The sequence below is a fragment of the Metarhizium brunneum genome, chromosome 2 (genome assembly GCF_013426205.1).
Source record: "Metarhizium brunneum chromosome 2, complete sequence".
Lineage (NCBI taxonomy): Eukaryota > Fungi > Ascomycota > Sordariomycetes > Hypocreales > Clavicipitaceae > Metarhizium > Metarhizium brunneum.
The window spans coordinates 6,993,565-7,018,861 of record NC_089423.1 but is presented as its reverse complement, the minus strand read 5'-3'; the positions used below and the strand labels follow the sequence as shown (position 1 = coordinate 7,018,861).

At 46.6% G+C, this 25,297-nt stretch overlaps 7 protein-coding genes across 7 annotated transcripts; 3 read left to right on the top strand and 4 right to left on the bottom strand.

Annotated features, from left to right (window-relative positions):
• Positions 1-786: 786 nt before the first annotated feature.
• Positions 787-2,286, bottom strand: G6M90_00g051080 (uncharacterized protein; the record flags this gene model as incomplete). Its single annotated transcript, XM_014689720.1, has 1 exon — positions 787-2,286. One exon carries the CDS (start codon positions 2,284-2,286, stop codon positions 787-789), a length of 1,500 nt encoding a protein of 499 aa, XP_014545206.1.
• Positions 2,287-3,046: 760 nt separating this feature from the next.
• On the top strand, positions 3,047-5,626 carry G6M90_00g051070 (uncharacterized protein; the record flags this gene model as incomplete). The annotated part of the gene is made up of 1 exon (XM_014689719.1): positions 3,047-5,626. One exon carries the CDS (start codon positions 3,047-3,049, stop codon positions 5,624-5,626), a length of 2,580 nt encoding a protein of 859 aa, XP_014545205.1.
• An 830-nt stretch (positions 5,627-6,456) lies between these two features.
• G6M90_00g051060 (uncharacterized protein) lies at positions 6,457-8,058 on the top strand (the record flags this gene model as incomplete). The annotated part of the gene is made up of 1 exon (XM_014689718.1): positions 6,457-8,058. The coding sequence occupies one exon, from the start codon at positions 6,457-6,459 to the stop codon at positions 8,056-8,058; it is 1,602 nt and encodes a 533-aa protein (XP_014545204.1).
• A 646-nt stretch (positions 8,059-8,704) lies between these two features.
• Positions 8,705-9,820, bottom strand: G6M90_00g051050 (uncharacterized protein; the record flags this gene model as incomplete). The annotated part of the gene is made up of 1 exon (XM_014689717.1): positions 8,705-9,820. The coding sequence occupies one exon, from the start codon at positions 9,818-9,820 to the stop codon at positions 8,705-8,707; it is 1,116 nt and encodes a 371-aa protein (XP_014545203.1).
• A 6,375-nt stretch (positions 9,821-16,195) lies between these two features.
• betA_2 (Oxygen-dependent choline dehydrogenase) lies at positions 16,196-17,938 on the bottom strand (the record flags this gene model as incomplete). The annotated part of the gene is made up of 1 exon (XM_014689716.1): positions 16,196-17,938. The coding sequence occupies one exon, from the start codon at positions 17,936-17,938 to the stop codon at positions 16,196-16,198; it is 1,743 nt and encodes a 580-aa protein (XP_014545202.1).
• Positions 17,939-19,088: 1,150 nt separating this feature from the next.
• On the bottom strand, positions 19,089-20,066 carry ALP_2 (Alkaline proteinase; the record flags this gene model as incomplete). The annotated part of the gene is made up of 1 exon (XM_014689715.1): positions 19,089-20,066. The coding sequence occupies one exon, from the start codon at positions 20,064-20,066 to the stop codon at positions 19,089-19,091; it is 978 nt and encodes a 325-aa protein (XP_014545201.1).
• A 1,376-nt stretch (positions 20,067-21,442) lies between these two features.
• On the top strand, positions 21,443-24,324 carry G6M90_00g051020 (uncharacterized protein; the record flags this gene model as incomplete). The annotated part of the gene is made up of 13 exons (XM_066130500.1): positions 21,443-21,537; positions 21,591-21,801; positions 21,854-21,993; positions 22,040-22,571; positions 22,624-22,762; positions 22,815-22,896; positions 22,947-23,201; positions 23,254-23,335; positions 23,387-23,447; positions 23,495-23,571; positions 23,624-23,755; positions 23,803-23,900; positions 23,949-24,324. 13 exons carry the CDS (start codon positions 21,443-21,445, stop codon positions 24,322-24,324), a joined length of 2,280 nt encoding a protein of 759 aa, XP_065986461.1.
• Positions 24,325-25,297: the final 973 nt, after the last annotated feature.

Sequence of the window (25,297 nt, the reverse complement as noted above, 5' to 3'; positions counted from 1 at the left end):
AAGCCGTTCAAGTCCTTACTGGACATACTTGAAGTGGCGTGGATCGCGCCGGTTCCTTTTGGTTGACTCTTTAGTTTTCTCACAATACAACCTGTTTATTACATGACGAGCTCTTGTGACCTCATGGTAAATTCCTCTGTACAGTCCCATATATACCGTCCACGAGTGTAAAGAGAGTTGTAACACAATCTCATGTCCCTCTGCATGCGACTCGGGCCAAACCTGACAACTACACTGATGGCGAGGGATGCAATCATGTAAAGGCCACTTCTCAGCTACCGTAGCGTATAGACTTTGTCCCTGAGAGTAAAGAAACGATTTGTGAGTACTACCATGGTCTTTGGACGGGCAGAGACTCGTCGTGGCGTGGCTGTTGTGCCGTGCGAGGCAGAACACAGCGTAGGTATCTGTCCCTTTGAGCCCATTTCCACGACGTATCCCGGCTAATCGAGTTGTCAGCGACTTTACCTTGGCTTGGTGTTGCGGGATGACGGGTTTCCTGCCTCCAGGTGTAGCAGCATTTTTGTCGAGAAAACATCGGTTCACACAGCGGAAATAAGTTATTTTGGGAGGCACAAGAAAATTGTCTGATACTACTAATGACTACAGAACTTTTTTCCAGACCCGTTTTATACCCTGCTCCTAAAAAAAAAAAAAAAAGGAAGACCGCGACCAACCACCTTCAATCATCCCCTGGCTCGACAGTCCTGGCATCGTCAACGGACGTACAGCAAGGGTCGTGTCGAATGATTGTAGACGCTCCAAGTAAGTTGCCTGCAATCAAGCTCAATCGACATCCATTTCATCAATCGCGGGTAATGATGAAGAGTCAGAGGTCTGCGGAATCACAGTCACCACTGACGATGACGAAAGCGGAAGCGGCCGTCTCCCCTGGCCAGCAACGGGAGTCGCGGGCACCCATCTGACCTCTGTTGCCGATAAAGGCGGCTGAGAGTCAGCAGATTGATGGCCCGCGGACGGCGGCGGCGGCAGCATGGCATTTTGAAGGCCGATGACAGCTTGCATGCGAACCTTCCAGTCCACCAGCATGTCCGTCTGCTGACAGAGCTTTTGCAGTTTGGTCTGCAGCATTGCGATGCCTGCCGTCCACCCAATCGGCTTGAGTGCCATTAAACTGCGAAGTTGTTGCCTAGTCCCATCAATCTCTTGCTGTAGATCGGACAGGTACTGGCTCAGCCTCTTCACCTCTTGGATGAATTTCAGCCTGTCTTTGAGCACGGTATCAACCCCATCAATATGCCGTTTCAAGTACGGCTTGACGGAGAAGACGACGGATTTGGCGGTTTGGAAGGCGTTCGGGTTGAACGGGCAAGCCTGTCCTCCCGCTTCCCTGGCGTTAAAGCCGTTTTGCGCCACCAATGACTCGGCAAGCGTGGCAACAAGCCGCTCTGCATATGGAAGCTGATGTCGCTCCCAGATGCGAATGACGGGGCGAACGTAGAGGGTAGACGGAAGATTCATCATCTTCAGAACGTTGAGGGTCAGAGCCAGCAACTTGTTTATGTTGCCGAGATTGACCGGCGCAACGTAATCTCTAGTCCGCTGTTCCAGCTTTTCCGAGCATCCAACGTAGAGCGGGCTCTGTATTTGGATCGTCTGGCCCGTCGGATCAACGGATTCGATGGCCTGGGCGCGTTCTCGGAGTCTCTCTGAAAACAAGAGTGCGCGCTGTTGCTCGCTAGGGTTGTCGATGCTTCGACCCCCTTTTGCTGAAGCGACACAGTTGGAAATGGCATTGTCAACGCTGCGCAGATATCTGACGTCTTGACGTTGACTCGAGGTTCGCTGGCCAGCGGCTGTTTGCAAGGCATCGTATCCAGCGGAATACCGGTCAATGCCTTCTGCCAGACGGCGGATTTCCTGTGCAGACAAGAAACTGCCTCCACGCCCGTTTACTCCAATGCCGACAGCGTAAACTCCTGGCCCGGCCGCAGAATACCAGTCAAGACTAGTCGTCTTGGCTGCTTGCCAAGCGACTGTGCCCGAGAGAACAGCTCGAAAGGAGAGCGGAGACATGGACATTGCGAGCTGTATGACGACGTAATCTGTCTCATAGCCCTTTTCGAATGCCTCGATGGTTTGAGCAATACCAATTTTGGCTCTCTTCAGGCGGTCACGCACTGCTGGAGATTGTAGATCGTCAAGGAGCTTGTAGAACTCCCGGCTCGCATCATGCATGTTGTTTCGGCGGTTGTAGGCATCGAGAACGCCCGTTGCTGGCGTCACAAACGCGGCATTGGCCGAACCGACGGATACATTCGACATGGTGTCTGGATGATGTCTTGAAGCTTGTTTCTGCGCTGTTGGTTTCGAGATGTTTCAAGTGTTGTAGATGGATAACGAGCCAAGGAAGAAAATTTCTCGGCAGCGATGGAGTAGAGCAGTCGAACAGTGCTTGACAGGTGTCAAGTTGGCAACCGTCTGATATGCCACTCCATCCCATTCACCATATAACGGTATGGTTGACAACCGGACAGCCGGCAGCCACGAGTGCCCCCAAGAAGCCAGACGTTGCGTCTCCATTGGTCAACACTGAGTCGACTGGGCTGTCCTGACCAGGTGGCATGCATGTTTCTAGACGTGTGTGTTGAACCATGACTGGGAAGATCATCGTGACCAAACCGCAATAGAACTGTTCCTATCAATGGGTGCGGGAAGCGATATTGACACTAGAGTTGCGAGAACAAGTAGATCAAGAACTGGTAGTTTGGAAGGGAATACAAGGTTTTACGTCTGCTCAAAACAGGCTTACCAGACACATTATTTACACATGAAATGAATTCCAAGCTCTTTTTGACGAAAATTGAACTGATTCCAGACGCGCAACCAATGGGGACATGTGTGTCGGCGAAAATGGAAGGAGCTCCCGCGCTCCTTCCCAGAGTCCATCAGTCAGGAACAGCCCCCCCAAGAAATGCGTCTAGATTTGGAATTTTTTTCCACAACATACACACCACCCGCAGTTTTATCGTCTGGTTTTTTTTTTAATTTTTTTTAAAAAAAACGCATTCAACGATACGCCAACATGGCGTTTACTGAACAAATTGAAATCCTGCGGAGGGAGATTAGGGGCATGGAGGAATTTTTCGGGGGCCTGTCCGTTGAAGCAGTCGAGGAAAACTCCAGACTGACCATCCTGCAATGGACAAAGAGATTGTGTGAGCGGGCCGAAACCATGATCAAGAATCATGAAGATGGCATCAAAGCTCAACAAGTGGCTGCCCTAGAGACTGAGCTGCAAGTCTCTGAGAGTGCAAAGGCCCGGCTTCGCTCGGAACTTGACAGGCTCCAAAGGACGTTTGACACTCGTCTGCAGGACCAAGTCAAGGCAGAGACCGAGGCGATCCAGGCAAGGCTGACGGAGCGCATGGAGAAGCAGTTTGACAGCCGCCTCATTGCACTCGCGACAGAGGTTCGTCGGGCAGATGCCGAGGCGTCCCCTTGCCAGATTGAGCGCGAGAAGCGCCTCGACGAGAAGGAAGAGCGCCTCAACGAAAAGGAGAGGAGGTTGGCGGAGCAAGGGGCAGCATTGACTGTCCGCGAAACCTCGCTTCAGGAGACGCGCGACGACGTCAATCGTCGATCGCGGGAGCTGGTAGCTGGTCGTCAAGACCAGCTCGACAGGGTCCAAACCGTGCTGGACACCGAGCTCTCAGCCATAAAGTCGAGACTTGAGAGTCTTGACAAGGCGGTGGCCAAAAATGGAGATGTCTGCAAGCTGCAAGAGACTCTCAACGAGCAGCGGGCAGCTCTTGGAGGTTTACCCTCAAGGAGTGACGTCGAGTCTGCCGTCTCGGGGCTCCCTGTATTGCAGAGCCTGGTCGGAGCGGCGTCAGGTCTTCAGTCGGCCGCAACGAGCCAACAAGACCGGCTGGGGGAGCTGTTGTTGTCTAAAAGGGAGACGCTGGCTCTCCTGAATGACGCAGTCGACGCCGTCGAGACCAAAGTCGGGCTGGTCCACGAAGCGGTCGAGGATCACGACAAAGCTGTCAGTCTCCAATTCTCGGCTGTTGGTGATTCCGTGGACGGCATCGGGCGTCGTCTCGATGTCGAGGGTGGCCTTGCTGGACAGCAGGCTATTGACCGGCTGAAGGACGGCATTGACGGCATCGGGCGTCGTCTTGAAGTCGAGGGTGGTCTTGCTGGACAGCAGGCCGTCGACCAGCTAAAAGACGACGTCGCCGGCCTGTCGAGGGTTGCTCGCCGCCTTCCGACGGCATCGCGCGTGACGAGGTCTCTGGGAGAGCTCAAGGGCTCACCCGATAACCAAGACGGCTTTATTACCTACGACGTCTTTGTTGGGTTTGCCCGAGACTTGGCCTCGGAGCTCTGCGCAAAGATTCCGCAGGGGTCGACGCTGCTGTCGGAAGAGCAGGTCCATGCCATTGTGAGCAGCGTCGTCTCTGGTCTGGCTACAGTGTCGGATCTGGAGTCGTGCGGGCTGCTGGACGCAGCCCACGATCGTGTGCAGAGGCGTGACATTACAGACCTGACTGCACAGGTCTCGCAGGCCATTGCCTGCCACGACGCAGCCCTGGGCCAGCTGCGTCAGACGGCCTCGGACCAAGGCCTGCGGAGGTTTGATTTCCTGAATCTCGCTTCCAAGGTCGGTTCCATCCGCGCAGACCTTTCCCAGAGGTCCGACGTCGCGGAACTGAAAAGCATCGTGTTGCAAAACAACGAAGCCCGGGACTCAGAATGCCAGGCGCAGGCAGCGGAATTGGCAAAGCTGTCCGCCAAGGTTGATGGTGTCGACAGCAAGTTGGCAAACACAAACCTGGCCGAAAAGGCCGATCTTGTCGAGTTGACCGACACGGTGCGACAGGCCGACTCTGCCCGAGACAAGCTCGTGCAGAACGAGGACATTGCGGTTCTCGGCGACAAGGTCGAAGCCATGAGCGCATGGCTGATGGATTCAGACTATCCAAAAGGCGCTGAAGTTGCGAGACTGGCGACCAGAATCCTGAGCCAAGACGCCGACCGAGAGATTGCGTCTCAAGAGGTGTGCCAGGCAGTCTCTGCAATGTCGGAGAGTCTTGCTCAACACCTCGAGGTGCTGACAAACTGGCGGGGAACGGCAACCCCAGACAGTTTGCAGACGGCGCTCGGAGAGCTTTCCGAGACTATCACGTCGATCAAGCAGCAGATTGACGGCACCTCGGAGGCGGTTGACCAGATTTCCAGTGATCTGGGCAAGCTCGGCGGCCCGACGCCCCCTTCGACTACGGAGGTGGGCAAACCACAATGGCTGCACAAGTACCAGAGTCTGCGATTCTGGGACAGTACAATCGATAGGCTTTTGACCAGTCTAGCCATTCTCAACGTGGTTGGGGCTGAAAACCTAGAACCAAAGGAGGTGTGTCAATTGTTGCTAGATACTCTGCAACCCGACAACCTCTACTTGGCAATGCGCTTGGTTGACTCGGGACCAAGGGAAGATTGGTTCTGTTTCCGAGGAATCTGTAACGGCGAGGAAATCGAGCCGGAGAATGGCCAGTGTCCCATTCATGGGGACTGCATTCTCGTCAAGCGCACCTATTTCGATAATGAAATGGGGGAGCCCGAGATCGGCTTGAAGTTCCGCAAGGTACGCAAAGCCGTGTAGCTATCCCTGCCATGAATAATAGCACATTCACTTGTTATTATTTTCTGGACAACCTCGTGAGCAGTGGCACTATTGGCCGCGACGACGAACTTGCTACACTCACTGGATATTGCGTCGCCTCTCTCACAAACTCGGCTGCCATTATTTAAAAAAAAGAGGGCATGTGAGAATGAACTGCCGAGGATGGCATGTGAAAGCGGAGGATTGGGATTCGGTTATGCCTGGGGAAGGGTTGAGTAACTTGATGTATACATTTAATTGACATCTTGACATCTTGTTATTGCTGTTAATCCGAATAATGCAGTTATTTATTTTGGTGACATTTTGCCATGTGAAGTTTAATATCGTAATCAGACACCATGGCGCTGTCTCCGAACATTAAACGTTTGTATAAACAAAGACATTTAGAGACGTGACAGCAGAGCCTGGTAGCTTCCAACTGTCTCGCATCCCAATCTGCAGCCTCAATTACTGGTCAATCGAGCCTCTTCACCACGCTCTGCGAAGCTCACTGGCAAGCCTGGCATTTTCAGTATTCAGACTATGATTTTCAGTTAGAGCCAACTCCGGAGACCATCCAATTCCTCGTTGGGAGGCTTGATGAGTGCTTCAGCCAAGACACGAAGACTCGTCGAAAAGTCTGGTTGAGATGGTGTAGACTTTGGCAGCTGTCAGCTCACACCATTGACGTCAACGAAAATCAGCTGCCAGTTGTCAAAGTGCAGGCAGATATTGGGACTCGAAAAGTTTTTACTCTAAAAAGTTTTCCACCTTGTACAATCTCGAGTTTTCCAGCGACAGCAATCACGTACTCACTCGACACATTCGCAATGACTCACAATCTAGGTCTCGGTATTCGCATGCCGGCCATTAAGGATGTGGAGAGGCAGTTGAAGCAAGTCGTTGACAGCTTTAAAGATCTCGACACCACGGCCAAGCGCGACTTGGCCGATGTCTTCGAGTACAGCGACCAGTCTACTGCCAAGCTCAAGGAGTACTCGGACAGGTCAGTGGTCAACAAGACCATGGCTGCCGACCTCCAGCAGTTGATACGTGTCTGCGAGGAGGGGAACCAGGTACTGGACGATTATCTGCGCCAGGATGAGAATCTAGACGACTTGGGCGCCTTGGCTAGAGACCGAGAAGACTATGTGGGACAAAGAGCCTTTGACCACATCCTGAGAAATCCGAATATATCGGTGGCCATGCTGCAGCATTGGGGACCTGCGTGGTCTGAAAAGCTCGAGAAGGCTTTGCGGGACCTTGACCGGCCAAGCCAGCTTCCAATCGGGATCGTAAAGGATCTTCAGGGCGATCTTACTCATGCGCGGGGCGAGATTGCTCAGCTGCTAGAGGACAAGGCAAAGCTGGCGACGGAGCTCGAAGCCGTGCGCTCCCTGCAGGCGGAACAACGCCAATCTGCCACGGAGAAGCTTCAATCGGCGAAGCGTCAAGCTCGCGAAGCCATTGAGGAAAACAAGAGGCTTCGGGACCAGCTGGCCTCTCTTGACATGGAGTCGGCTGCCTCCAAAACAAGGCTCCAAGAGCAGGAAGAAAGGGCGGCTATTCAGACGTCTCTTGTCGATGCCTCCATCAATGTCATGGAGAGCATCACCGACAGCCCGGGACAGCCCGAAGACGACTGGGATGCGCTTCTGCAGTACGTCAATGACTCGCCGCGGAAGCTTGCCGCAGAGTCCGACTACACGGGCTGGCTCTGGCTGGATGTCTGGAGCGGCGACATGGGCAAGACGGGCAAGACCTGTCCTCATGCCTGTCACGGAGACCAGGCACTCATCAAGCTGTTTTTCGCGCTAAGGCGCGATGAGCTTCTTGGCTCCGGCTGCGAGGCCCTCACATTGCTCCAGTCTGTCGTCTCTGCACTCGCCGCAGCCGCCAGTGTGTCGGAGGGACTCTGCAAGTTGGCTACAGATGCCATCAGTGGCCTGCCAGCCTGTGAGCTGCCCATTTGTCTCATGTTGGGCCAGATCCTCCACATCGTCTCGGAGCGGTGGCCATCAGTCGGAGCTGACCTCTCTGGGTTCGTTGGTACACAGAGAGCATGGCTCAAGGGCGACGATGGCGCCTTGGTCGAGGCCCTCCTCCTCCAAGGACAAGAAGGGCACGTGTGCGACACTGTCCGGCTGTATGCCCGTACAACCTTGGATGAAAATTCGCCCGGGGTTGTTGTTGTCGAATCAGTCGACATGTTTCTTTACATTGATGCGCGCGGAATGCGTCTTCGATGGATTGAAGCAGACTGCGTCGACTGGGAGGACATTGGCTTCGATGCCCTGAAATTGAAGTCACCCACGGGCATTGAATGTATTCATGCCTTGCCTCATTCTGGAGCATTGGCACTTGCTCTCATCAGAATGAAGGTTCGAGTCTCCCAAAGCGGGCATGAGACGTGGGAGGGATTCGGCGATTAAGGCCAATTTGTACATAGTTTGGGCCTGGCGTTTTATTGCATATAATATACACTTTGGTTGTGGCTCCTACCTTGTGCCTTGCAATTCTTTGATCAATGTTATAAAAACGTAATAGGGGAGCCCAGGATTGGCTTGGAGTTCCGCAAGATGCGCCGAGTCGTGTAGCTGTCACTGGGATTTGACGGCGGCGAATGGGATCTGAGTGGTTTTGCAATGCAACATGGTGATTACATCTAGATGTCTGCCATACGAGTTCCGGCAAAGAATAAAAAACACGGACCAGTATAATCGATATGTAAGTATGAACTTTAATTTTTTCCCCTTCCGACAAGACCCATTTTGCTGTCGCATCGGTGAAATGTGCCGTCGCATAATTTTTATAGACACACAAGGATCGAGCATTATTAAGACCAGACGTTTGAGAATATTGACAGATTACATTAAGACACCAGCAGTGAATTGCATTATTGCTTCCCCCTCCGTCTCTCCCTCATCTACCTCCACAAAGAGCGAAAGAAAAAAAGAAAGGAAAAGAAACGAGAAACAAAAGTTTGAACACAGTATTACACCCATGTATAAGTCCAATGAGGACTTGAATGGCTCCAAGTATTTCGCCGTCTTCGTCCTCATCCTAGTTCTCATGATCTCATGGCCTGCCACCAGTATTGCTAATGACCGGGCGCGAGAGTAGACTGCGAATCACCGCGTCGTTTGCGATGACGGCGGCCTGGTCCGTCACAAGAGGATCCACCGGCAACGCGGACGAGTTGTTGGCCACGTAGTCAAAGTTGGACCAGGGATGTTTTGTGTCCGGATATTCCCGGATGAGGGTCCGGCTGAAGAGTGGCGTCCACGGGAAGCTTTGTGGCAAGGCCTCCATGTCATTGCCCGCGTTCCGGGCCTCGGTGAAGACATCCAGCCAGTTGGGAAAGGCGGCCAGAGTTGGACGCCGAGCGCGCTGCTCGATTGCCCAATACAGCCTCCTTTCGAGGCGGTGCGGCCAATGCATTTTACAACCCTGGGCTGATTCATGATCAGACCCGTTACAAATAGGACAGCCGTGGACATAGCCGTCATCGGCCGGTTGAGCACAGTCCCGGACTGTGTGCCCAACCTTGAGGCAATTGCCGCAAATAGCTGCCCTTTTGGCCCTCTCTACGGCTGCCCGAGAGGTCTCCTGTTCCTTTCGCAACGCGAGCTCCTCCACCTGTCTGAGGAGCTCCGGGTCCCGGTCGATTCTGGCCATGAGTTCGCTAGCAGACATGGAAGACGATGTCCCCTGCTGACCAGATTTCTGCACGCCGCCACGATTGGCGCCGCGTGAACGGCGTCCTCTGGCGCGCTTCTGCTGAGGCCTCTGAGCGTTCTGCGTCTGAGGCGGCTGCGGAGCCGGCCCTGGACCTTGAAGAGGTCCCGGACCCGGCCGTCGTGCAGCCTCTTGAGGTCCCGGGACTTGCTCCTGCGGCTGAGCCCAGCGCGCGGACGGGGGCCCAAACGGAATCATGGGCGTTGCCGGGATGAGCCTCGGCGGAAGTTTCCCGCGAGAAACTATCCGTGACATGTTATGGTATTGCACCGACCATTTATCGGCTGTTGGCGCCCTGGACGGCAGAGCCACGTCCCTTTCTGCGCCTGCGATATCATCGGTCGTGGTAGCGTACTGCGAGCCGTCAGCGGCCGTGTAACGTACTTGGCGGCTACTACCGGGCTGCTCGATAACGTCGTTGTCGGCTGCGTTGGTCATCTGCTTATCTGAGGACATGCTGATAATGGTGGTGTTGTTGTTGTTGGGGCAAAATCTCAAAACCTGAATGATCCGCCGTCAGTATCAATCAGCAACTGCAGAGCTTTTCGAAATACAAGACCTTTCATGCGGTAAGAGTAAGGGGCGCTGAGAGTTGCTGGCTTTCAGAGCCAAAAAGGTAATCAACTTGGACTTTTTTGCAACACGGTCAAGTGCATAAAGTTCCCCCAATGTCAAGGGCAAGGATAAGGGCAAAGGCCTCTTCCTTCATGTTACCACAGGTCGGGATATCAACAATGAAAGTGGGGGGTGAGAAACTACTTGGTAAACCAATAATAATATTGCAAACGAGTTCACAGCCGGAATACTTGTTTGCCTAGATGATTTACACCCATAACGTGAGAAAAACCTGAGCAGTAACCACGTGGCTCTAGTACAAAGAAACAGTCAAGTAAATATAGCAACCGGCAGACTTAATCCTCTCGGCCTTTTTTTATTTTTCCCTTTTAATAAAAAAAGGAAATAAATTATCTACTATTATTAAGAGAATTAAAATTATTTTATATAAAACTTAAATATAACTTTATTTATATAAGTAATATAAAAATATTAATAATTTATATTTTTTATTAAGTAATTAAAGTAGAAATTTAAATTATTAATTAATTTAATACTTTTAATAGCTATAAAAACTTATTTTATATATAATTATATTTATTACTTTATATAAAACTTTAATATTACCTTATTTATATAAGTAATATTAAAATATTAAAAGTTTTTACTTTTTATTAAATAATTAAAGTAGAAATTTAAATTATTAGTTAACCTAATACCTTTAACAGCTATTAGAACTTATTTTATATATAATTATATTTATTACTTTATATAAAACTTTAATATTACCTTATTTATATAAGTAATATTAAAATATTAATATTTTTTACTTTTTATTAAGTAACTAAAGTAGAAATTTAAATAATTAATTAGCCTAGTAATATAAAAAGCTAATATAAGCTATTTTATATATAATTACTCTTATTATTTTATATAAATCTTAAATATTACTTTATTTATATATGTAATATAAAGATATTAATTATTATTTATTTTAAATTAATAATTAAAGCAGAAATTTACGTTATAATATAATTTAATAAGTTTATAAACTTATAATCTTTTTATAATATACTACTAATAATATTACTTCTATAAATATAAAACTTTACCTTTTTATATAAGCTATATTATAATATTAACTTATTAATTTATTTATTAATATATATTATACTAATACTTAACTTATAATTTCTAGTATTAATTATTATAAATATAAAGCTTTAAAATTATAAAAAAAAGTAAAGAAATACAAGTAAATAGCCGGCTAATTAGCCGCAAATATCAGAGTTTACATGTAATAACAGTAGTAGCTTGATAACTGACGCGACGAGCTGGTTGGAGTTGACACGGATCGCATTCGAGGACTCGACACAAACCAAGTGCTTTGTGTTGTTGCGGGATAACAGGTTTCCTGCCTCCAAGTACATGGCGCGACTGATTCTCTAAGATCTCGTGGAAAGCCGAGGACCTTGATACAGCTTCGCGTAATATAACTAGGGGCTTTATTGTTCCTGAACAACTCGAATCCTTAAGACTCCTGTTCACGCTACTTCTAGTGTCCTTCCGGCGAGGTTTTTTGAATACCACTATAATGGGACCCGCCCGATCGGTATTGTCTTTAGCAGCCTTGATCTGGCCGTGTGCGTACTTTGCCTGAAGCTTCTCTAGTCCAAGAATCTGCTCTGTAGTAGACAAAGCCTATACCCAAGGGCGTATAAGGAAGTCCAAGTACATCTTTTAGAGTAGCAGGTTGCAGCGGCAGGAGTCTACTCGTAAACAGAGGTAAATCCGCCTGGGCTGGGTGCTCCCGCCAAGTAAAACTTTCCTTTCTGCCGGGAACATATTAGCAGCCCGTGATGTAAGACCTGCTCAAGGCGTCGTTCAAGTGTATTGGAACTTGTTTGGCCGTCTTTACAGCCTCTCTTTGCGTTGAAGATGCTTCTAGTGCTTCTTTCTGCACAGCTTCTTTTTTGGGACATTATGGTAATAGCGGTAGTGCTGCAAAATAGCGACGGCTTCAAGTATATTATCGACGAGTACCCCTGGGAGATACTGCCGCACGATAACACTATAAAGGTGGCCGTCCAGGCCTTGTTCCACCTTGTGGCACGTCTCGTCTGTCCGAGGGTATCCAGAAAGGCGTCGTTCATCCCGGTCTTCAGTATCATTCCCGTTATTGCCTCACTTAAACTCGGTTTGCATGGCTGCTTAGGCACTAATGCTATCCAGCGCGACTACCTGACCCTTCATTTGTAGTGGCAAAGTAGACGCTGCTGTTTATATACTTGAAGCAATTTATATCCTAGGCTGTAGTTGTCAATTATTTTGGGTATCTACCTACTTTGCTTTTTAGATTTACAAGGCAGCCCTTGTCTATAAAGCCTCTCGAGTTGGCCTGTTATCGCCAAATGCAAAATTACAACCCTATCATGGTGTTTACTATAGACGGTAAAGTATAAATTTTTATATAGCGCGTACCTCAAAGCTTTCTCGTATATAAGAACTCTCTGTATATAGATTATAGTTGATTTCCTTATAGAATTTTATTTTTATAATAATACCTAGCCTTAGTACTTTATAATATTATAATAGCTATTTTGTATTATTATAAAAGTATAAATTTTAATATTACGTGTTCTTTATAATTTACTAATATATAAATACTTTTTATAAATATAGTTTAGTTATTATTAACTAAAGGATTCTTATAATAAAATTAAACCTAGTTATTTTACTTAAAAATAATATAATAGCTATTTTTTGCTGTTAAAAAAAGTATAAATTTTAATATTATATGTTATTTATAATTTAATAGCATATAAATACTTTTTATAAATATATTTTAGTTATTATTAACTAAAAACTTCTTTTAGTAAAATTAAACCTACTTATTTTACTTAAAAATAATATAATACCTATTTTCTACTATTAAAAAAGCATAAATTTAAATATTATAAGTTCTTTATAGTTTACTAGTATATAAACACTTTTTATAAATATATTATAGTTATTTCTAATTATAGCTTTATTCTTTTAAGCTTAAACTTGGTTATTTTACTTAGAAATAATATAATACCTATTTTCTACTATTAAAAAAGTATAAATTTAAATATTATATATTCTTTATAATTTATTAGTATATAAATACTTTTTATAAATATATATTTATTATTTCTAATTAATACTTTATTCTTTTAAGATAAAACTTAATTATTCTACTTAAAAATAATATAATAGCTATTTTCTACTATATAAAAAGTATAAATTTAACTAATAGTTGTATTTAGTATATATTTACGCTAAAAAGAGGTTTATAAGGTCCCTTTATACTTATTATAAATATAATATTAAAGAAAAAGCTTATTTATAACTTTACTATAAAAGAAATAAATTAATTATTCTTTTATTAAGTAATTAAAGTATAAATTTAAATAATAATTATATTTAGTATATATTTACGCTAAGAAAAGGTTTATAAGGTTTTCTTAAACCTATTTTAATTATAATATTAAAAATATAGCTTATTTATATATTTTTATAAAGAAAATAGATTAATTATCTTTTTTACTAAGTAATTAAAGTATAAATTTAATTTATTATAAAATAATATAAGCTATTATATTTATAAGATTTTTATAAGGTTTTATAATACTTATATTATACCTAATATCTAAGAAATAACTTATTTATTTATAAATTATTAAGTAATTAATTAATTACTAATTGTACTAAATAATTAAAGTATAAATTTATTTACTATACGAATTCTTTTAGATTTTATACTAATATCAGGCTTATAAAATACTAAATATTAATATTTTATAAAATATTAAAAACCTAGCTTATATATAATAAAATTATAAAAATAATAATTAATTTAAATTTTTATTAGGTATTTAAAGTATAAATTCAATTTATATTATAAGCTTATAAGTTTTTAGGTTAATATAATATTTTTATATTCCTAAATACTAATTTCTTATCTAATATTTAAAAGTTAGCTTATATATTAAAAGATTATATATTTTAATTATATTTAAAAGTTTACTAGGTATTTAAAGTAGAAATTTAATTTCTATTATAAGGTTATAAGTTTTTAGGTTAATATAAAGTTTTTTATATTACTTAATACTTATTTCTTATCTAATATTTAAAAGCTAGCTTATTTATAATAATATTATATAATTTAGTTAAGTTTAAAAATTTACTAGATTATTAAAGTATAAATTTAGTTTATATTATAATATTATAATATTTTATACTTATAAGTATATTATAAGGTTATTTAGTATAATATTCTTATATAATAATAAGATATTGAGTTATTAATAAAAGTATTATAAGTACTAGTAAATTTATAAATTTTACTAGGTTATTAAAGTATAAATTTACTTTTAAAGGTATAATTATTAAATTTAATATTTTTATACTATATATTACTATTATTAGAGCTAAGTATAACTAACTAATTATATTATTAATCGGCTTAGGTAATTATTTGCCTTTTTTATTAATATTTGTAATAAAATATAATAAAACTATAAATTTAATATAAATAATTAGATTATATATTTCTGAGTATATATACTTTATAAAATATACAAAATATAGCTAATTTATAAAAATATCATTATAATTTCCTAGTATTTTAGCTAATTAATAAATTTTATTAGTAAGTAAAATATAAATTTAATTTATAATATTATATTATAATAATATATATTTATAAATTATATATTAGGTAATATAGTATATAATTTTAATATAAACTTAGTTTATATATAAAACTATAATAAAATACTAGTATTTTAAAATATTTACTAGATAAGTAAAGTAGAAATTTAGTTTTTAATATTATTATATAATATTTTTTTATTTTTAAATAGTTTATATAGTTTTTTATTATATATTTCCTGCTTAATATCAGAAATAAGCTTATTTATATAAATATTTAAAAAGTATTAACTTATATATAAGTTTTATTAGGTAAATAAAGTATAAATTTTCTTTTACTTATAATTTACTAAATATATATATATATATAATTATATATTCTAATAATTCTGGTTACTTATAACTTAATATTCCTAGAAAATATCTTATATATTTAAGTATAATAAAAGTAAAAAATATTTATATTTTTAACTAGGTAATTAAAGTATAAATTTAATTTATATTATCATATAATATATTTATACACTTATTATTAGATATTCTAATACTTCTGGCTATATATATATTACTAGAATCAAAATATATCTTATATACTTAAATATAATAAAAATATAAAATATTTCTAATTTTTACTAAGTAACTAAAGTATAAATTTAATTTATACTATAATATAATATACTTATATACTTATAATTATATATACTACTATTTCCGGCTATTTATATCTTAATATACCTAAAATATACTACATATTTCTAAATATAATAAAAATATAAAGTATTTTAAGATTTTATTATATAATAAAAGTATAAATTTAGTTTATAATAAGAAAAGTAAAGAATTATATTTCTGGTAATTTATTAAGAGAAATATAGCTATTCTTGTTTAAACAAGCTTATAATATATACTATATAATATAAATACTAAGAAATAATACCTATTTATAAAATTTATTAAGTAAGTAAAATATAAATTTTATTTCAAGTATATAAAAATAAGTATATATACTAATATACTAAAGTAACCTTAATTATATCATTTTATATTTCAAAATATACTTTATTTATTTAATTCCTTGTGCCGGGTAAATCCCCGTTTTACACCTCTAGCAAACACTAGATCAAAGCCGCACGATCGGCACAGAGCAACCTTGGTTCGGGTCCTGGTCTTGGTCATGTTGGCGATGACGTGGGCTTCGGTGATAGCTCTGGTCATGACGACGAGTCCGACCTGCGTGGTAATGTTGGCAATGTCCCCGGCGATAACGGCGGTCGTTGGCAGTCACGTCGTGACACCTGATGGGCGGCTTGCAATATGTTGAGATGAATCGAGATAAAGGGGCATGTAATAAGGCACTTGGGGTATAGTAGAAGTTCAATACATTGTGGAACTGCTGCTAAATTTTGTCCGTTTATCACGAATTTTGACTTGCCGAGTTTTTACTCAACAATTACCATGCCTTCCACCGAGGTTTCACAAACCATACGTATCAAGTAACCACCCGGGGCTGTGTTTAATTTACCAGCCAAGGGAACACAGCAGTCACAATTCAGGTTTATATATTGCATCCCAAACGACAAACTCAACCCAAGCCCACTATTACGGGTAAAGGTCCCGGTGGTCGCGCTTGATGGCATCAGCGCCCTTCTCAGCAACCATGTAGACCGAGTTTTGAATGCGGCAGTCGGGAATGACAGGAATGACAGACGCGTCAATAACACGGAGGTTCTTGACCCCGTGGACCCTGAGGGCGGGATCGACGACGCCCTGCTGGATATCCTTGGACAAGCGCGCCGTGCCACAGGGGTGGAATGAGGTCTGGCAGCGGTCGAGGACAGTCCTCTTCATGGCGTCGTCGTCGTGCAGCGGCATCTCCCAGGGGTACTCGTCCTCGACAATGTCCTTAAAGCCGTCGCCGTTTTTCAGCACGTCGTACGCGTAGCGGATGCCCTCGCGGACGGCGATAATGTCCAGGTCGTCGTTGAAATAGTTGAGGTTGATGTTGGCCTGCTGCAGGGGGTCGGCGCTGTTGAGGGTGACCTCGCCGCCCTCGGAGACGGGCCGCACGAGGTCGACCATGACGGTCATGTAGCTCCCCTTGTTGGGGTGCGGAAAGTGCCACTGGAAGGCGCTGCCAAACAGCGGGATAAAGTCGAGCTCAAAGTGCGGCTGGCCGTATGGGCAAAAGGGGTCCCGGCCGTCGTTGGCCGCCTTGGCCTTGCGGTACTCGGGAGACCTCTCGAGGTACTTGTCGATGCGGGGGAAGCCAATCATTTCGAGAAACGGCGATGCCATGGCGCCGGCGTGGCCCTTGGAGTAGGCGGCCAGGACTTGGTCTTGGAGAGGGCCCTTTCGCAGGACGTGGCTGTCCATGGAGTAGCTGTCCTTGAGGCGGAGGCAAAAGGGGACGCCGGGGTGGTCGAGCAGGTGCTGGCCGACGTGGCGCGAGTCGACGAGCAGGGGGATGCCGTGCCGGGCCAGCTCGGGGGCCGGTCCGATGCCGCTCAGCATGAGGAGCTTTGGGGACTCAAAGACGCCCTCGGAGACAATGACCTCGCGGGTGGCGTAGAAGCTCAGCTCCTGGCCCGAGGCGGCAATGACGGTGACGCCCTTGGCGGTGCGGTCGGCGTCGTCAATGATGAGCTTCTTGGTGTGGACCTCGGGGAGGATGGTAATGTTGGGCTTGCCGGCGACGGCGAGGAAGCTGCCGGAGCGCCGACCCTTGTAGATGGTGTTGATGCTGTGGACGAGGCCGCGCATCTCGCCGTCAAAGATGTTTTCCGTGAGCGGCTCGCCCGTGGACTGCCAGGCCCGGGTCAAGAGGTCGCGGAACGGCTTCATTTCCGGCATCAGCTCGGCGTGGGCAATGGGAATGGGACCGCCCGAGCCAATCTTGTGAAGCTCCTTGGGGTACAGGCCGGCGTCGTCGTGATATGTGACGCTCTTGCGAAGGTAGGGCACGAGGGGGTCCCACGTCCACTCCTTTCCTCCGTACTCCTCCCACATGTCAAACGTGCCCTTTGATCCCGGCACCCACGAGAAGTAGTTGAGGGACGAGCTGCCGCCGAGGGCCTTGCCGCGCGTGTTGGGCTTCTCGATGCGTTCGTAGTCGTCGCGCTTGACCATGGTCGTCTTGTAGGCCCAGTCGTACTGGCTGCCTCGGATCTCCATGGCCCGCCCGGGGGTTCGGATCTCTTCATTGTCAATCGAGTTGCCAATGCCGGCTTCCACGACCAGAATCCTGGCGTTGGGGTTTTCGGCCAGGCGAGCAGCAACAGTGTTGCCAGCCGTGCCGCCGCCGACGACGATGAAGTCGAAGCGGGCACCGTCTTTGGCAGCCATGATGGGGGATGTGATGAGATGGTTAAAAGTATGTTCAAAGGGTGTGTCTGGGTTTAAAAGTGCATGCCTGGGTTGGTGCTCGACAATTATTCGGACTCGTGCGGGGATTTATATACTTGACTGGATGTCGTACTGTCGCCACATTGGGAAGTAGTAAACTGCCGCGCAAGATCAGCCGCCACCCCAGAGGGCTGAGACGTCAAAGCGATATATCACAGTCCGCTGTGGAGTCGGCACTGGAGAAGGGACGCAATATTGGCCATCTCTGATTCAAGGTTTCAGTAAAGGAACTGACCATTCGGAGGGTTCCGGCGGACGTGAAGTGGTCTGAGTGGTCAACTCTCACGATACTGATGGCTAGCTCCATGCAGCACCCGCTTGGCGTACGAATAATGTGACGACGGCTGGCGAATTAGGTTTTGAAAATCTCTGACCCGATGCCGGGTGATCCGTCGGTCTTGGAGATGCTACAATGGTCAAAGTGACGACTCGATTGCTACTGTCACCAACTGCTGGCACTAGCCGTGTTTGGAATGAGTATTTGTCGCGCAGCTCACAAATCATGGCTGTCAACTACCAAGCGGAGGCCTGCAGAGGAGATGCATCATGACTGGTGTATTACGGTTTTGTATAACAATAGCAAAGTCAAAGTGGCTAACAAGCGGCTTGTTCACAACTGGCAGTGATTGCCGTAACCATCTCTAGTTAAAGTCCAGGGACACACAATTCTTTGATACGCTTTCACAGTGTCGGGGCCGTCCGTATTGGGATCGGGGGAGCTTTTCATTGGCCGAGTGCATTTTCCTAACCAAGTAAGCGCCCGCTAGCTGCCGTGCCATGTGGGGAATAAACGGTAACGCTCAAGCTTCCGCGACTCCGAGCCAATCAACCATGCGGCTTGACGCAGGACTAAGTTTACGAGGACAACATGTGAGACTGAGTTGAGTCAGTTTACCAGGGACTGAACGCCTCCATGCTACTTGGATTCCAGTAAACCAAATTGATGCCATTTCTACATTGCAACCTGCTATCCATGTCGCGAGACGACCTCGTCCTGTTCTGTCAAATTTTATCGGCTAAACCGTCTCGCTTCTGCCGCCAGCGCCACCAAATAAAGGTCCTCCGTCTCCGACCATAGACAGACGTAAAATTACGCCCGTTGCCTGGCATTGTTATTATTCGCAAGCAAGTTTGGCGAACCCTTAAGATCGCCCTTGACCTTGTCCTTTGTCGCGGTCTGCGTGAGAAACTCGAGGACATCTTTGCTACTCTTGCCAAAGACGGCCATGGCATTCAACGCCAGCGCCGCCACGTGGGGTGCGGCCATTGACGTCCCAGACAGCGTCTTTGTGGCAACGTCGCTCGTGTTGGATAGCGACAAGATTTTGCCCCCGGGGGCCAGAATATTCACCTTGCATCCAAAGTTGGAGCTCGGGGCCACGCTCCAGTCCGACCGGATGGATCCCACCGTGATGGCCTCGTCTGCGCAGGCAGGCGACGCCCCGGCCGCGTCCTTGGCGTCGTTGCCGGAAGAGGTAATGGTCAGGATGGGCCCGTTGGGGCGGTTAAAGGCCCGCTCGACAATGGTATTCCAGGCCATCGAGAATTTCCTCCCCCCAGAGTAGTTGATGACGGCACTGTTCTGGCGGCCCTTTTTGATAATGTCGTTCATGGCAAAGGTGAAGCCCAGGATGGCCTGAGACGTCAAGACCTGGCCGTTGGGGCCAAAGACCTTGACCGAGAGCACGCGGGCCTGCTTGGCGACGCCGTAGGTTTTGGCGGCGATGATGCCGGCAACGTGGGTGCCGTGGCCGCTTGAGTCCTCAAAGTCGTCCTGGTTGTCGGCCGTCTTGAACGCTGTCCAAAAGTTTTCGGCGCGGCCCCCGAATTCCTGATGCGTCGTTCGAATGCCCGTGTCGAGAACGTAGGCATAAAGGGTCTTGTCCTTGGGCCAGGGCGTGTAGAGATAGTCCGAGTTGCGAAACATGTTGAGTCGCGTGGGCGCAGACCGGTGAGAGATGGCTTGGAGGTTCCATGGCGCCTTGGATTGCGCTGCCGTCTTCGGTTTTGCCGGGGGGGCGGCCGAGACGAGGCAGGAGAAGGCGGCGAGGAGTATTGAGATCTTCATTGGGTGACGATTTAATTGGCTTTTAAGCTTTATAACCCGGAATACTAGCAGTGATGGAGTCTGTTTGAGACGAGTAAATATACAAGACGCAAAGCGGGCGGAATGACTAGGTCTTTAAATAACACCGGCTCCGGGGCCCATCGGGGACCTCGCCGGGGCCGGCTTTATGGATTGCGAGGTCGTGATGCTGGCGTCGGCCACATTTTTCATTAACCAGTTGCCGATGCGTATTTTCTTTATTGATTCATTAAAGTGTAGAGGACGCTTTTATTACATGTTAATAAACATGTATAGCGGGAGGCTGCACCCAGCGTACTGCTCGCCAACGTAAACCCGGCCACCAACTTTTATCCCGCCTTACCGAATCGAAAAAAAAAAAAAAAAAAGAGACACTTTTTTCTTCGCTCCCCCGGGCTATGAAAAGTGACAGGGATTTCTTCCTTCCAATCTATTGCTTTGGTGCCGCATTGACCGAGTTGCGGAAATGCACAATCCGGAGTGGCCGTGGGTGTCAATGTGGCGTGATTTGCCGAGTCCGTGTGTTGGAAAGCAACAAGATGACTTGGTTATCGATGTGGTATTCTTTGCGCGAGTCATAGCAGACAGAGTGCAACGGACAACCGGTGCGGCCGCGCCGTGTGTAACAGCAATGAGGCCCGCGTTGTACAACAGAATGGGTCGCCAGAGTTGATGCCGGGAGAGTTCCGGTAGCCGGCGCGCCATGGGAGACGCGTCGTTTGCCGCGTCATACGACTGAGTCGCTCGAATCGGTTCTTGCCGTGGCCATGCTTGCAACCTAATAGACAATTTGGACCCTGAAAGCCTAGCAGGGGTGAAGGGGGTTATACCAAATAAGAGAATTATGTAGAGGTGTGGTAAAAAAAGTTGAAATCTCTTATCGAGACAGGTCACAGATCACTAGTCCCTTGCCATTAAGCTTATATTATAGTTAAAAGCCAAAGGGTGTCAACTCGGGTCCCTGCATATAATCCCCACAGACTCCCTGTCGCTGCCCAAACTTGCAAGGGTGGGAGTAAAGCCGAGAAAAGATGGAGGATGCAAGTGATCCGTGGGCCCTGCGATAAGGCATGATTATAATGTCAATAGAATATACCACAAGTCCCATAGTGACCCCTGTTGTCCTGACTCCTGACCGCCTTGGGGCAAGCGGAAAAGTCCATGGCTCGGTATTATTGTACATGGTTGCTGAGTATAGCGGCAGTTGTTTACAGAAATGACTGCCGTTTCCATTTCTTTGCTTTAAATAATGCTCAGTCAATATATATTGCACTGTTCATGCTCGCTCTAGTTCACCAACACTCTTTACACTTAGAAGCCACCTTTGCGACATAGTTTCAATCGCTGCACAGCTCACAATGAAGTGTTTCCATTGGACTGTTGTCCTTGCTGCTCTACTTCAAACGGCAGCTACAGAGCAAACCTCGTCAAGCGATGGCGCCCAGCCGCTAGGGTAAGACAAGCCCCGACAAGGACGTTAAAAAGGCAGTGCTGACCGTATTCAAGCCACATTGTGGTCCTCAAGCCAGGATTGGAGTCCAAACACCTCGAACGTCATCTTGAATGGGTAAAATCCGTCCACAAGCGCAGCCCGGATAATGATGGCGAGAACCATCATGGCGTGAAACACACGTATGACGGGGAGGACTATGGGTTTCTTGGCTACGCAGGGCACTTTCCGCCGAGTGTGCTCGAGGATATAAAACGACACGAGCATGTAAGTCGTTACTCTGCAACACTTGTCGTCTTCTGTCAAGCTAAGTCTGCAGGTTGACTTTGTAGAGCGAGACCAGGCCATTACCCTCGTGCTTCCCGGAGAAGAAACGCCAGAGAGCCAAGCGGTTTCCCAAGATAACAACAAGCAGAGCAGCAGGATTGTAGGCCGTGGCGGTTTGACCATGGGACAGGGGTAAGCGTGCCTCGTCGCAAACTGATGGCTTTTCTAACGTGATCAGGTACAATACGTTTTTGGACAAGGGAGCGATGCACAACGCCGTCCTCTTTAGCGAGGGAATGAATAAGAGAAGCGAAAATTCTACAGCAGAGTTGTTCAACCAGGACATGATGACGAGGTTCAACTTTACGCCGCCCAGCGCAGACTTGACGGATATCGACATGTCGTACTTTGACCGGCCTGATCCACGCGCTCTCATAGAACAAGCTCTTGCCGGCTTGGCCAGGGACGGAAAAAACACGACTGACCTCACCAAACGACACACGAGGACTGCTAGCCAAGACGAATGCAACGGCAGCATGCGTTTCACGTCGGAGCTGGTCGAAAATTACGAGCAAGTCCCACCCAACGTCCCAAGTACTTGTTGTTTTATCTTCATGACACAAGCATCGACAACGTCTGATACAAATCAAGTCTTGCTAACACGACTCGCCAGGTCATATCTACAGACGCTTGAAATAAGCGGCGGCGCAACTCTGTCCGGCTGGGGCCAAAGTGCATCCGTGTCGGGTGCTTACCTGAACAAGGCAGAGGCAAGTCTCTGTCGACCAATCCACGAGGAAACCTCGATAACAAGAATTGTAGTTTTCCAAGAAATCCGTAATATTTGTAGCCATAATCAACATTGAGAGACAGCTCGACTCGCCCACCGGATTCGAATTCAACACGCACAACTATAAGCCCAAGACGTTTAATCGAGACTTTGGCGACAAATGGATCCAAGGCAAGTCCCAAAGACAAACACATGGACCACACACGGCTAAACAGTGCCCTAGGCTTCCACGAAGGCGGGAAAATGATTGCTCGGGTAACTTTTACCGCCAAGAATCAAATTGCCAAGAACGACCTCCAAGCGCAGTACGGCTTCGTCCCTGTTTGAACGCTCGGCAACGCTAACTGCTACACAGGGCCAAGGCTTCGCTGCGATTCTGGGGTGTAACCGGGGACATTGAAGCATCGGCCAAGAAGAGCATGGAGGACGTCAACACAAACGCCGACGTGGAGATTAAGCTCTTCTACCAAGGAGAGCTGGGCCGGTTCATGCTGCAGTCGGGCTCCCCCAAGAGCATCAGCGAGGGCACCGCGCAGGCGTCGTTTCTGCAGGCCAAATCGTGGGCCGATCAATTTATCCAAAACGCCTGCCAGCACCGCTACGCGTACCGGTAAGAGCATCGTGGACTCGCGCCGGGGGTTGGATATTTATCATCTCGACAGGCCGCTTCTCGACGAGTACAGAAACATAGAGGGCTTCCCTGAAGACCAGGGCGTGCCCGACTATTACGTTGCGCATAGAATGGTGTGTTGCCCTCTTGCCCGTCTGGGACATGTGCTGAACGAATGCTTCTAGTCGTACATGATTTTGAGTCAGATTGTTGTCATTTCCGACATGAAGGACTATCTGCTGAGCCGTACGCCTCGTCGCTCCAAGCGTTTTCGCGTTGCTAACCTCGTCTAGGCACCGATCTTGACATCAAGCTCAAGTACAGCATCCAGGTTGACGAAATTAAAATGGTGCAGCTGGGCAGGGACTGGGTATTCTGCATGGCCAAAAAGACAGGGAAAGCAAAATACTAAGTGGATATAGGTCCAATCTACCGTTGAAAAGCCAGAGGATGCCATAACAACCGCAGGGGACCTCCTTGAAAAGTTTGACAAGAACTTCCGCGCCAAGTACGAAATGCTCATGCCGCAGAAACCGTACATTGCCGGAGTCAAGGTAAGAGCGTATTCCGCGAGGCATTTACCGCTGCTAAGTATAAACAGGTCGTCTACGGCGGATACCCAAGCAAGGACCCGCCGGCGGGCAGGGTCAAGGAAGCCGAGGGCCGTTCTGACGATATTAATCACGGTCGGGGCGGAGAGTGAGTTGTGGCTACTCGTCCTCTACAACATGAATTAACACTCTGCAGTTTTGTTTGGCTTGTTCCGATCCGTACGGATCACGCCGAGGATGCGTGCACCTCTTTTGAACTCGTCATCGACCAAGTCCCCGACGAGTTTGGAAACCTGGTCAAGGGCTCCAAGGACAAGAGCCGGTATCTGCGGTGCAAGAAGAGTTCGTCGAGAGACAAGATCCGCCGACTGGTGCTGTCTCGGCTAGAAGCTGCGCCTGCGCCTGCACCACGGGTCACCAAGGATCGTCTGGCTTTCATCAAGAGCTTGCTAGGCCGCTCATGGGTCGAGAAGGTCCGGTTTTTACGGGCCTTCACGGGCAAGACATCGAATATCAACCAGGGCCGGCATGGGGCGGATGAATTGTATCTCCTCTGGTCGCCCCGGGAATAGGTCGCGGCCAAGTAGGGACTTGTGATGTCTAGACTAGGGTACTCATGTGCTTGAATGCGCTTGCTAGCCAATGAGAGGCACGTATGCTATATTTCCAGTGGTTTGATTTGCGGCGGTGACTTTCAGGAGCAGGGTGGCATGGAGAGGATGGCGGCGGTGGCGTGCTTTTGAGACAATTGTAGAGAAACGGCAATGCAAGAAACAGCCAAACCGAGAATTGGCATGATTGCGTGCTCTGTGCCGTCTACGCGGAAACCAGCTACAAGGAGCAACACACGGTAGCAAACTCCCGACGTTGCCTGGACAATATCACATGTGTAGCGGCGCACTTGTACAGAGTCTAGACATGTTTCGTAGAGGCAATAAACTATTTAAAGACGTCGCAGATCTTGGCCAGCCTGCAGGAACAGTTGGGATTTAGCCGTCTAAATATTACTCTTGAGCGTCGTTTTGGAACCAGCACCGGGACTCGGGGGGCGAAAAGTCACAGCCCTCGGCATGATGGCCCGGCAAGTGAAGATTTCGGACACATGGCGGCTCACGCGTTGAATGCGTGCTCCAGAGAGTGTTCAGCTCGTTCAGATAATGACGGCAATCCCAAAAGAATAAAAGCATGGGCATCAAAGCAGTGGCCTGGGGCGCCGTCAGAGTAGGAATTAATGTACAAGTTGTGGTCAAGACAGCCTCAAGTCCACACTCTCATCTCTCGTAAGGATGCCCGGTGCCAGGAGTCAATCGTTTCCCGACACAGCTTGATGTGTTTGGAGCGCCACGGCTGTTGTCGGACATCGGCACACTTTCTACCGAGTTGACGGAGCGCCTTGCCAGGGTACCTCTTCGGCCGGCTCGGCCAATAGCAGGCCCCTGATACGTTGGACATCAGATCAGCCTCGGAGCGATCGGAGCCGAACATGACGGAATAAAGTTCATTTCCAGCACCCCAGCCCGGGCACCGGGACCGGCTCAACACCAC